The sequence below is a fragment of the Oncorhynchus tshawytscha genome, linkage group LG06 (assembly GCF_018296145.1).
Source record: "Oncorhynchus tshawytscha isolate Ot180627B linkage group LG06, Otsh_v2.0, whole genome shotgun sequence".
NCBI classification, from domain to species: domain Eukaryota; kingdom Metazoa; phylum Chordata; class Actinopteri; order Salmoniformes; family Salmonidae; genus Oncorhynchus; species Oncorhynchus tshawytscha.
This window is the reverse complement of record NC_056434.1, coordinates 52,477,798-52,489,922: the sequence shown is the minus strand read 5'-3', so window position 1 is coordinate 52,489,922 and position 12,125 is coordinate 52,477,798. Positions and strand designations below refer to the sequence as shown.

The 12,125-nt window shown below is 42.9% G+C and overlaps 1 protein-coding gene across 1 annotated transcript; it reads left to right on the top strand.

Moving 5' to 3' along the window:
* Positions 1 to 94: 94 nt before the first annotated feature.
* LOC112252712 (ETS domain-containing protein Elk-3) lies at positions 95 to 11,836 on the top strand. Its single transcript, XM_024424207.2, has 5 exons — positions 95 to 319; positions 5,760 to 5,968; positions 6,781 to 7,650; positions 9,339 to 9,461; positions 10,798 to 11,836. Exons 2-5 carry the CDS (start codon positions 5,762 to 5,764, stop codon positions 10,894 to 10,896), a joined length of 1,299 nt encoding a protein of 432 aa, XP_024279975.2. The 5' UTR covers positions 95 to 319; positions 5,760 to 5,761; the 3' UTR covers positions 10,897 to 11,836.
* Positions 11,837 to 12,125: the final 289 nt, after the last annotated feature.

Genomic DNA, 12,125 nt, shown 5'->3' with positions numbered 1-12,125 from the left:
AGAGAGAGAGAGAGAGAGAGAGAGAGAGAGAGAGAGAGAGAGAGAGAGAATGAGAGAGCGAGAGAAAGGAGGGGAGTAAAGCGTATTTACACAGACGGTGAACCGCCTGGGGAATCGTAGGGGAGAGGAAGTCGGCCGGCTCTCTGTCTGCCTGCTCCAACTTCCTGCAAAAAAAAAAGAAGCCAGGATCTTATTTCAGTCCAGCAGAGCTGTGTAGCCTAGCTAGACGACAGTCAGCATGGAAAAACAAGGGATCATACCAATTTAATCATAAAAGTTTTGCAAGGAGGGGAAGGAAAGGCAAACAAAGGTATCGCAGGTAATGTGAAAACAAGGGATTTGCGTTTATTATTAGGTTATTATGTTTTTTTATGGATGGCTTTGATAGAGAAAAGGGGACATACATTTGAATGTGAGTGGTTGAATTAGGTATTAGGTCTGTTATTGTAGATGATAGTCTATATTTGGTGTGAGCAGGATAATGACATAGTTTGTTTGTAGCCTAACCAAAGTTCGACGGACATAAACTTGTACGTATTGTTGCTGTTTATTCACATTGCTGTGTATTCCTATTTATTCAACTGTAAACTCAATATGCCAGAGGAAAAGTTTCTGGTTTGTCTGGTATGGAGTACACCACATTTCTATGAGCTTCCGGTTTGAATCTGTCTGGTAGTGAACATCTTGAAAATTAATCAGTAAGGCCGAGAAAGAAATAGACAGTCTTGGAGAGTCTCCTTATTCCTACTCCGTATAATCCTATCTCCCTTGTGAAATATATTTTAATAGTCTATTCTAAAGGAAGAGAACGAGACAGACAGACAGACATATAAATAGATCATTTAAAAAATGAGGTACAACAGCGCTACCTAGATTCAACTGAACATACAGCAACTTGTGCTTCACCTTCTGAAGCCATGCAAAGACTACGGCGCTTGCTCGCGATGTCTGGTTGGATATTCCAGCGACGGACTGTGAATGTGAACAGGAAGAGAGCAGATTTAGTCATGGCTAAGTAATGTCTGCACACAGCACCTAATCACATTAGGAGTTTCCGTTCCCCAAACACTGGATGGCTTTGTACGGCGGCGCACCAGCAGTGTGACTTTTCAGTCGTAGGCGACACTCTGAGCATCTGCAAAAGAGGCAAAGGATATTCACAACTCACAGCTTTGTGTGGGGGGGCTAGGGTGAAGGGACAGGGGCTGGCTGTCGCAATTGTCGCATCAGAGACGGGGAGAGAGAGAGACAGGAGGGAGATAGAGAAAGAAAGGGAGGTGCGACAGGGGCGTTTTAGAACATGTCATTAATGTCAAAAGTTAAATAAAAGACGATTAATTTAGTACACAAGAACTCTGACTAACCAGCAAGAGCATGATTCTTATTACAAAGATGTCAGATGTGTTGTAATGAGTGCTGAGGTGATGTGGAAAGTACAACTCAAATAACCTTGAACATAGAACACTACCAAACAGTAATGTGTTGTCTCAGTATATGTCCCAGGGGTGGAGTGGGAGGACAGTTTGACTTGATCTCATGACCCAGGCAGAGTCGGAAGTGGAAGAGGATTGGGGAAATGTGCCTCATAGTGCGGGATCCCCCCCTCCCTACCATACATATGCCCTTGAAAGTAGAATAGGAGGAAGTCCTGACTTTGACAGTTTTGTGTGTGTCACATGGCAGATAGAAAACACTAGGGATCGATTGTGCCAGAAACATGTTGAATCAGCTTTGACAGTGTGTGTGGGGGACGGTTTCAACCTGGTCTCAGAGCATTTCATATTACTCTGTATGTAAATCTGAGAAATGCCATTTAGTATGATATGTTGTGTTTCGTATGGTATGTATTAATTTGTGGATGTCCATCACCCATTTCGTATGATATGTTACGAATTACGATTCGTATTATGTTGCAAATTTGCAAAATGCACAATATGTTACGAATTTGCGAAACGTATGATATTTTACAAATTGTAGCTAGCTGGTAACTTTAGCTAGGCTAGGGGTTAGGATTATGGGTTAGGGTTAATGTTAGGGTTTAGTTTAAGCGTTAAGTTAAAGGGTTAAGGTTAGGGGAATGGTTAGCTAAAAGGGTTAAGGTTAGGGTTAGGTGAAGGGTTAGCTAAAATTGTTAGGGTTTGGGGAAACATGCTAAGTAGTTGCAAAGTAGCTAAAAATTTGTAAGTAATTAAAAAGCTGCTAATTAGCTCAAATGCAAAAGTTGTCCGTGGTGAGATTCGAACTCACTAGACATTCGCGTCATATGCCCACCTATCCACCCCGACCAATCACCACACTTTAGTTTTTGCCTTAAGTAACCATCTGTCTTATGTAACCATACGAAACGTAACATATTTACTAAATGGAGTGTCTCAGATATACGTACAGAATAATACGAAAATGCTTTGAGACCAGGATGGGGTGAGGCTGTGTGTGTGTGTGTGTGTGTGTGTGTGTGTGTGTGTGTGTGTGTGTGTGTGTGTGTGTGTGTGTGTGTGTGTGTGTGTGTGTGTGTGTGTGTGTGTGTGTGTGTGTGTGTGCAGTGTCTTCAAAAGGCATTAAAAACCCTTGACCTTTTCCACATTTTGTTGTGTTACAGCCTGAAGTCAAATTGAATGAAACTGGCCAACACACAATACCCTATCATGTCAAAGTGGAATATTGTTCTTCTACATTTTTACAAATTAATTCAAAATGAAAATCTGAACTGTCCTGTGTCAATTAGTATTCAAACCCTTTGTATGGCAAACCTAAATATGTTCAGGAGTAAAAATGTGATTAACAAGACACATAATCATTTGTATGGACTCACTCTGTGTGCAATAGTAGTGTTTAACATGATTTTTGAATAACTGCCTCATCTCTGTACAACACACATAACAATTATCTGTAAGGTCCCTCAGTCAAGCAGTGAATTTCAAACAGATTCAACCAAGGTATTCCAATGCCTTGCAAAGAAGGGCACCTATTGGTAGATGGGTAAAGATTTTTTTTAAAAGCAGACACTGAATATCCCTTTGAGCATAATGAAGTTGTTTATTACACTTTGAATGGTGTATTGATACACCCAGTCAATACAAAGATACAGACGTCCTTCCTAACACAGTTGTCGGAGAGGAAGGAAACCGCTAAGGAGTTTCACCATGATGCCAATGTTGACTTTAAAACAGTTACAGAGTTTAATGGCTGTGATAGAAGAAAACTGAGGATCGATCAACAACATTGTAGTTACTCCACAATACTAACCTAATTGACAGAGTGAAAAGAAGGAAACTTGTACCTAATAAAAATATTCTCAAACATGTTTCCTGTAAAGTAATACTGCAAAACATGTGGCAAAGCAATTCACTTTTTGTCCTGAATACAAAGTGTTATGTTTGGAGCAAATCCAATACAACACATTACTGAGTACCACTCTCCATATGTTCAAGCACAGTGGTGGCTGCATCATGTTATGCGTATGCTTGAAATCGTTAAGGACTGGGGAGTTTTTCAGGATAAAAAAGAAACGGAATGGAGCTAAGCACAGGCAAAATCCTAGAGGATAACGTAGTTCAGTCTGCTTTCCACCAGACACTGGGAGATCAATTCTCCTTTCAGCAGGACAAAAACCTAAAACACGAAGCCAAATCGACACTGGAGTTGCTTACCAAGAAGACAGCGAAGGTTCCTGAGTGGCCGAGATACAGATTTGACTTAAATCTGCTTGTAAATCTATGGCAAGACCTGAAAATGGTTGCCTAGCAATGATCAACAACCAATTTGACAGAGCTTGAAGAATTTTGGAAATAATAATGGGCAAATGTTGCACAGTCCAGATGTGGAAAGCTCTTAGAAATGTACCCAGAAAGACTCACAGCTGTAATCGCTGCCAAAGGTGCTTCTATAAAGTATTGACTCAGGGGAGTGAATACTTATGGAAATGAGATATTCAGTATTTCATTTTCATAAATTTTCAAACATTTATAAAAACATGTTTTCACTTTGACATTATGGGGCATTGTGTGTAGACCGGGTGACAAAAAAAATCGAATTAATCCATTTTGAATTCAGGCTATAACACCACAAAATGTTGAATAAGTAAAGGGTATAAATACTTTCTGAAGGCACTGTATGTACTATGAACGTGTGTGTGTATACGTGTGTGTACGTATGTGTGTGTGAGTAAGTGTGCGTGTACTATGTTCATGTGTAAGTATGTATGTTTGTTTGTACGTAGATGTGTCTGGGTGTGTATGTGTACGTGTGTGGTGTACAGTATGTGTGTGTTTAGTTGATAAGGCATTAATTGATCAGGGTCACTGACATTTCACTTTTCTCATCACAACAACAATCATTGAGCTTGCCTGTCTCAGATGTTGAAAGAGAGACAGACGAGACCAATTTCCCAGGTAATATCCAAAATGGCACCCAATTCCCTATGAAGTGCACTACTTCTGATCAGACTAGTCTGTGTGCTAGTCTCGGTTCTACCAGGCAGACAGGAGCTCATAGGGATACACATTCCTTTACTGAACGACAAACCCACCCTGGTCTCTCTCTCTCTCTTTCTCTCTCTCTGGGCCCGTCATACTTCCTGTAGCCTCAGCCAGGTTGGACCGCACATACTTCTGGTTTGAGCTGTTGTTCCTGCTTTTCTTTTTCTTTTTTCCTCTCTCATCTGCTAGCCTGTTACTTTACACTCCACGCTAATCTGTACTGCTATATTCCACACTATGACTTTTCTTTACATCACACATATCACAGTACAGGCTACTACAATGTAATACCACAGATAGAACAATGAGAGAGATATTTCACCGGAGGTATAAATGTGAAGCGTCCGCTTGGCTTTTGCACTCACTACCAAATATGGTAGTGAGAGGAAGCCCAGTGCCCCGGCAGTGGGAGAAGATGGAACGAGATGGATGTTGGCCGACATTCTGCAAATTTTCTCATCGATGAAACATTTGATCTCAATACAGTTATCTGTTCCCAAAACTAAAATCTGTTATGAACAGAATGGATTAAGTTTTGTAGACTTTACCCTTTGCAAAGAATCGCGTTGTTTAGAAGGAGTGCAAAGGCGAATTGAGTTATTGCACAATCGGACTTCACAGAGGAGGTGTTCCCTAACGGAAATATACAGACGCATGTTATAATGCGCCAATAGGATCTCGCCAGCTCGTGCTTGGCTCTGCCTACTGTTCCCATTGGAAACCACAGGTTATGGTCTATCTTGTTTTAGTTGTAAAGAAATATTTGGTAATACTTTAGGTGTACAATACAGTAAATGTTTATTGATCCATTATAGAAACAACAGAAAATTGTATGTTATACATAGACACCTTACAGTGGCTGGCCGTCACTCTCCAGTGGCTAGCCGGCTCACCGCCGCCCATGAACAGTACCATAACCCTGGTCCCATGTTGATGATGTCAGTTGTGTTTGAGAAAGGTCCCCACTGGCAGATAGTTCATGTCCCTCTAGGTATGACCAGTGCCATCACGTTGTGGCAGTTCTTGAACTTGCCAACAATTGTTGATGTTGGTGATTTAAAAATGACGGCCTAGGCACAGTGGGTTAACTGCCTTGTTCAGGGGCAGAATGACAGATTTGTACCTTGTCAGCCTGGGGATTTGAACTTGCAACCTTCGGTTACTAGTCCAACGCTCTAACCACTAGGCTACCCTGCTGTGATATTGATGTTGTCACAGTCCCATTATAGAGCATGTCGGGTGTGTCCTTCTAACCATAGCCCTTATAAACCCTCGCTGTAGGTATGGACAGCGCCATCACGTTGTGGCAGTTCCTGCTGCAACTTCTCCTGGACCAGAGCCACAAGCACCTGATCTGCTGGACATCCACTGATGGGGAGTTCAAACTGCTCAAGTCAGAGGAGGTGGCCAAGCTGTGGGGGCTCCGCAAGAACAAGACTAATATGAACTATGACAAGCTGAGCAGAGCACTGAGATACTACTATGACAAGGTGCAATACACTCTCGCTGCAATTACGCCTACACACACATAACAACACCACCCAGACACTACACTAACTGTACCACACATACATAACAAGGCCGACATGAACTATGAGAAACTAAGCAAGAGCGCTCATATACTACTATGGTAAGGTGGAATACAATCATATCACAATACATTCTTATAAAAAAAAAGGATTCTCAAAAGGTTCTTTGGAGAGGTTCTTTCATCCAGATTATTTTTGGGTTCTAAGTAGCATATTTCTTTCAGACAGTGTACTCAAGCACACACAAGTATCTATAAACTTTTTTATTTAAAAAAAATAAAAAAATAAAATTGGTGTCGATGTGACTTTCTCAAAACATTACTTGAGTGAGCCCATTCACACCAGTGTTAAACACTCTCACATTTGGGGACAATCTCACTTAGTTGTTCTTCTTTTTCAACCAAAGATCCCCACTGGGAGATAGTTCCACTTCCTCTTCTCACCTTACCAACAGCACAGCCATATACTGTGATGCATCTCTCAAACACATGTAAGGGCCATTTTGCAATCCTTTTGGGTGGCTTTGCTAGAATATTTCTATGACAGAAATGTGGTGAAATCAAAATGGCCCCATTGACACGGAACATTCAGGGTTCTGTTATTCATTGAAAAGAGAAGTTCAAATGTATATTGTTGTTATCAGCTTATAAATGTGTAATAGAGCTTTTGATTATTAACGAGGGAATAGGATGTATGAAGAAAATACTAGGTAAATCAGGGGGTCATTTTAAGGTTCAACCTGCACACTAATCCCACCCTCCTCTCTGTCCCAGAACATCATCAAGAAAGTGATCGGCCAGAAGTTTGTCTATAAGTTTGTCTCGTTCCCGGAGATCCTGAAGATGGACCCTGCGGCGGTAGAGATGGGCTTGACGTCCGGCATGGTGACTCTCCATGAGGATGACGTCCAGGACATAGACATAGAGGAGGAAGAGGAGGAGGCACAGCAGCAGAGGAGAGCCGTGGGGGCAGCGTTGGGGGCGGCTGCTGCGGCTCAGCAGGCTGCGTGTCGTAACGACTACCTCCGCTCTGGTCTCTACTCCTCCTTCAGCGTCAGCTCCCTCCATCATCCTCCAGAGGAGCTGCTCAGAGCATTGAGGGAGAGGCAGGAGAGACAGCAGGATGAAGCCCGGTCCGGAGTCATCCGCTTCGGGGCTGGTACCACAGAGAGAACTCCACCCTCACCTTCCCACATCAAGCCTTCATCACAATCCTTCAGCATCCACAGTCCATCTAAACCCTCCCCCCTCCATCACCATCACCACCGGCGCTCCCCGTCCTCCTCCCCACCCAGCCCTAACCCCCAGCCGGGACCAGGGCGAGGAGGCTGGAGCCCAGAGGCTGAAGAGGAGGAGGGGGAGGACTCTGACCAGGGGGCCCAGCCCTTGAATCTCTCCTCTGGGCACAGAGAGAGAGAGAGGGCTCTGCAGCCTCCGGAGAAGAGGACCAGTGGTGGTAGTAGGGGTAGTGGTAGTAGTCATGGATACAGGGAACATGGACTCCCACCCAAAACAAAGAAGCCCAAAGCCCTAGAGATTCCTGCCCCCTCCCTGCTCCTGACAGGAAGTGACATTGGCTCCATAGCCCTTAACAGTCCCGCCCTGCCGTCCGGGTCCCTCACCCCGGCCTTCTTCACTGCACAGGTGAATGCTACTGCTATATAGCATGTTATAGGCTACTTGGCAGAAGCTTTTATCTAAAGCGTATAGTGTTGCAGGGATTTTCTGTTTACATCTCATCTGTACTGTTGCCTGCCTGGTCATGGGGGGATGGGCTATATATTTTCTCAATTGTCAAAAAATAACTGAAAAAACTGACCAGGTAGAAGCCAACAGCTTAGGTTCTAGGGATCACCTTTTGTTCTAATAATGACTTTCCAATATGATTGTTTTCAGTCTTTTCCAATCAGTGTAGATTAAGGAAAGGAGACGAGGAGAGGACAGATTTTTAGACAGAGGAGAAAGAGCCACGGATCTTATCCAGACCTGAGGTCATCAAGTCTCCCCAAAGCTAAAGTAGCAAGGCTCTGCCACTGGTTACAGTCTGGCTCTGGAAACACTTATAGATGATATGGGCCATGGAAGATCATGGACCACTCTTCAGTACAATTTTATTGAGCGTACTCTGTGTTAAAAAGTTGCTTTCCAACTCAAGCAGCAGTGAAAATCCACATCACAAGAAACATTTTTTTACAATGTATTTTTTTTAGTTAAAAAGATATCATTATCCCTGCTAGACCACATTTGCATCATCATTACACCAGAACAGAAAACACACTGCACAGCACAGCACACAGCCTATACTGCAGGGATCATCAACTAGATTCAGCCGCGGGATGATTTTCTCATGAGCGGATGGAGGGTGGGCCAGAACAATTACAAATCATTTGTAGACTGCAAATTGAAGCTCAAACAGATATAATGTTTGACTAAAACGTAATCATTTCAAACCTTGCTAACATTTGTATACAATCGCGTGTCTCTTTATTATGTGGGGAATTCTTGGTGACCCATTTCTTAAAATAATGTCACTTGGAGATTATTTCCTGGTGTTCTTACAGTTGTTTTTGTCCAACAATGATTATTTATTTATTTTAATTAAAAAATGAAGAATTGGGGGGGAGGCAAATAAAAAACGCCCACGGGCCAAATTCGGCCCGCGTACCGCCAGTTGGGGAACCCTGCTATACAGCAACAACAGAGCTGAACAACACCAACAGTTTATTGGGGTGCAAAGTGAGATCAGAGGAAAAACCCGAGATTTATACAAATCCTGTCCTCATTAGAGAGAGAGGGAGCGAGAAAGAGAGAAAAAAATGAGAAAGACAGAGAAAGAGGGGAAGAGGCCCTAATTGATGCCATATGCTCCAATCATTCCATTAATAGTGAAGGAAAAGGCAGGCAGACCAGGCAGGGTCCCTCTGCTCTGCTCCCCCAACAAAACAGGCTTATTTCTCTCTCTGGAGGTGAATTGATTTGAACATATGGTGCTCTCTAGCCTCCACAAGCGTTCCAAGGAAGGGCTGTGATGCCTAAGGAGTGAAACCCTAATCCACAACATCACCCCTGTATCAAAAGGAGAAACCACATACATTTGTTTTTGCTGTTCATAATAACACCAAGCTGAGAGAAATTACCATTTTAAGTTTCAGGATGTTTTCACATTGAGTTACCTTGTAAAAAAGTGAATAATACTTTCAAAATATATTATACCTCAAGTGAAGTGGTTTTATTTCAAACAGTCATCATTGCAGTTATTATCACTGATCCAAATCTCACATACTCTTTACTATCTCTGCACCCCCCTCCCCCTCTTCCTTCTCCCTCCCTAGACTCCGTCTGGCCTGCTGCTGGCTCACAGCCCTCTGTTATCAGGCATCCACTTCTGGAGCAGTCTTAGTCCCATAGCCCCTCTGAGCCCTGCACGGCTCCAAGGACACGGATCTCTGTTCCAGGTAAGCAAGAGAAGGGAAAGAGGGGAGGGAGAGGGAAAGAGGCAGAGAGATAAAGGAAGGGAGAGAGCAGTCTGTGTCCCCGTAGCCACTCTGGAGCCCGGCCCGGCTGCAAGGGCATTGATCACTTGTTCCAGGTAAGCAAGAGAAGGAGCGAGGGAGGGAGACATTTGGGGAAAGAATAGAGAAGTGCCGAGTGGACTGTTCGTTTGTTCGCCGAAGCTTGTTTGTTTACTCCCGAAGACTTGTTCCTCTATCTGTTGACATTCTCCATCCAACAGCATAATGTATGCAAATGTGTGTCAGGTAGAATAAATGTTGGCTTTTCTCCCCATGTCTCCCTTTCTCAAGATCCTTGACCTGCCCTGGTAATGTTACCACGACACGTTTTCCACATCCCTCTTTATCCATTTGTTCTTAAGTACACTTACCTGTTACTCTACATTCCAGGTCATTTTTCAGATGTTCTATTATGGGTTACTTAGTGTGTGTATAAATTAGACAACAAGATGAGGCGACATGAGCGGTCTTTTTTATTGACTAAGTTTGACTGCAATAACAGAGTCTGACCTGGCAAGGTTTGTTACATTAGGAGAAGTTTTCTCGTCTCTCAAGTCAGTATACCTCAGTCCAGCGGTTCCGGAGGTGTCCCGTTTCAGGACCCTGCAAATGCAGAGAGGGAGAGGATATCCTGTGAATACTTCCTGTTTGAGCCCAAGGGAGCTGAGGCAGACTGAACAGTGTGGACAGGTTTCTGAGGGGGCGGATCCTGGACTGCATCCAAAATGGAACCCTATCCTCTGTATAGTATGCTACTTTTGAACAAAAGTAGTGCATTATGTAGGGAAGTGTGCCGTTTGGGACGTAGGCCTGCTCCTCATTTGTGCATCTAGGCTGCTAGCTAGCCCCCTCTGCTCCCATCAACACACGCACGCACACAAGCCTGAGTGGCCTCTTTATGTACAATGCACTCACTTCTCCCTCCATACAGCCTGTTGTGGTAGAAACGATCAGAAAGGAGTGAGAAGGGAGGGAAGGAAGGAAGAGGCACATAGAACAACAGGAAAGTGGGAAACTGGGCCAGTGACAACACTACAGTTCCTCTCGTGATAGGAGCATTGGCAGAGAGACCTGGCAAAGGCTTCTGCGAAGTGAAAAAAATTGTGAATTTGTTGGAAGGGATAAAGCACTCGAGGGCAGCATTAAATACAGTGTACACGCCTCTTTTTTCTTCATCCACACTTCTGTTTGCCAGGCACTAGTTTTAGAAAGTTTGGGATGTACAGCATACTGACACTGCAGTAGCATTGGCTGAACCCCCCGCTCTCTCTCTCCGCAGTTTCCCAGTCTAATGAATGGACACCTCCCGGTTCCCCTGCCAAACCTGGATGGGTCCCCCTGTCCCCTGCTCCTGTCCCCTGCCAATCACAAGTCCTGATTCAGACTCTCAAAACCCAAACCAGCCTGTTGGTTCTACTTTGACCATCTTCATCAAGCATCTCTTCTCAAAGGCCTATAAAATCCTCATTAGTCATCTGTTTATTTACAGGCAAACTTGCTTTTGATTTGGGGTCTCAAAAACTCCACATCACCCACCTCTATAAGTAGTATTATCATCATCTTCATCATTAGCCTTCAGTTTCTGCAAAATTATTTGACGGTGTAAATACTCATGATTGACTCGACATTTACATGGCATGTTGACCTCACTTTTTATTGCACTTAAGTTGGTTAAAATTCCAGTTGCGTTGTTGAAAGCACTCGGTTAAAGCCATACACCATGAGGTCTGTGAGACCTCTGGCGCGTTGTAATTAAGTGCATTTCCACAGCAGGACCCTGTCCAAGTGGACAGTAGTTGGGGTTAGCCCGTCTCTAGGTCTGTTTGTTCCGTCTTGACAAATGGTGTGACAATGAAGAAGACGGCAGGACAGCACAAACAGGTCTAGGACCAGGCTAGTTAAGCATAGCTTAGCGATGTTTAACATGTAAGACAGGATCCACATGTCAGCTACCAACTTCCCTCTCCAAGCACAGGGCTTGGTTGTTTTAATCTTGTAAAAAAATTATATTTCTTGTCGTCTTTTTTAAAGATTTTCATAACAGAATGTGAAACATTGTTTCCATTGAATTGAATTGTATTATATGCAGTGTGCTTTTCAAATAGTACCGGCTGTGCCTTTTCAAAATGTTCGATTTTTCCTTCTTAAAAAAATAAATAAAAAAAAGTTCTATAAAGAGGAGATTCCAAATCAATGCAAAAGATTTGTAACACTTTGTAATGTTTTTTTGTTATGCAGTATATATTCTGTATCATTTTATATTGGTGAAAAGTATTGTTGTTTTGAATAAACCTGAAGCATTGAATGCTGCAACTCTGCCTTCTGGTCTTCATATTATACGATGTACAGTATGTATGTATGTATGTATGTATGTATGTATGTATGTATGTATGTATGTATGTATGTATGTATGTATGTATGTATGTATGTATGTGGTGTGTATGTACAGTGGGGCAAAAAAGTATTTAGTCAGCCACCAATTGTGCAAGTTCTCCCACTTAAAAAGATGAGGCCTGTAATTTTCATCATAGGTACACGTCAACTATGACAGACAAAATGAGAAAAAAATCCAGAAAATCACATTGTAGGATTTTTAATGAATTTATT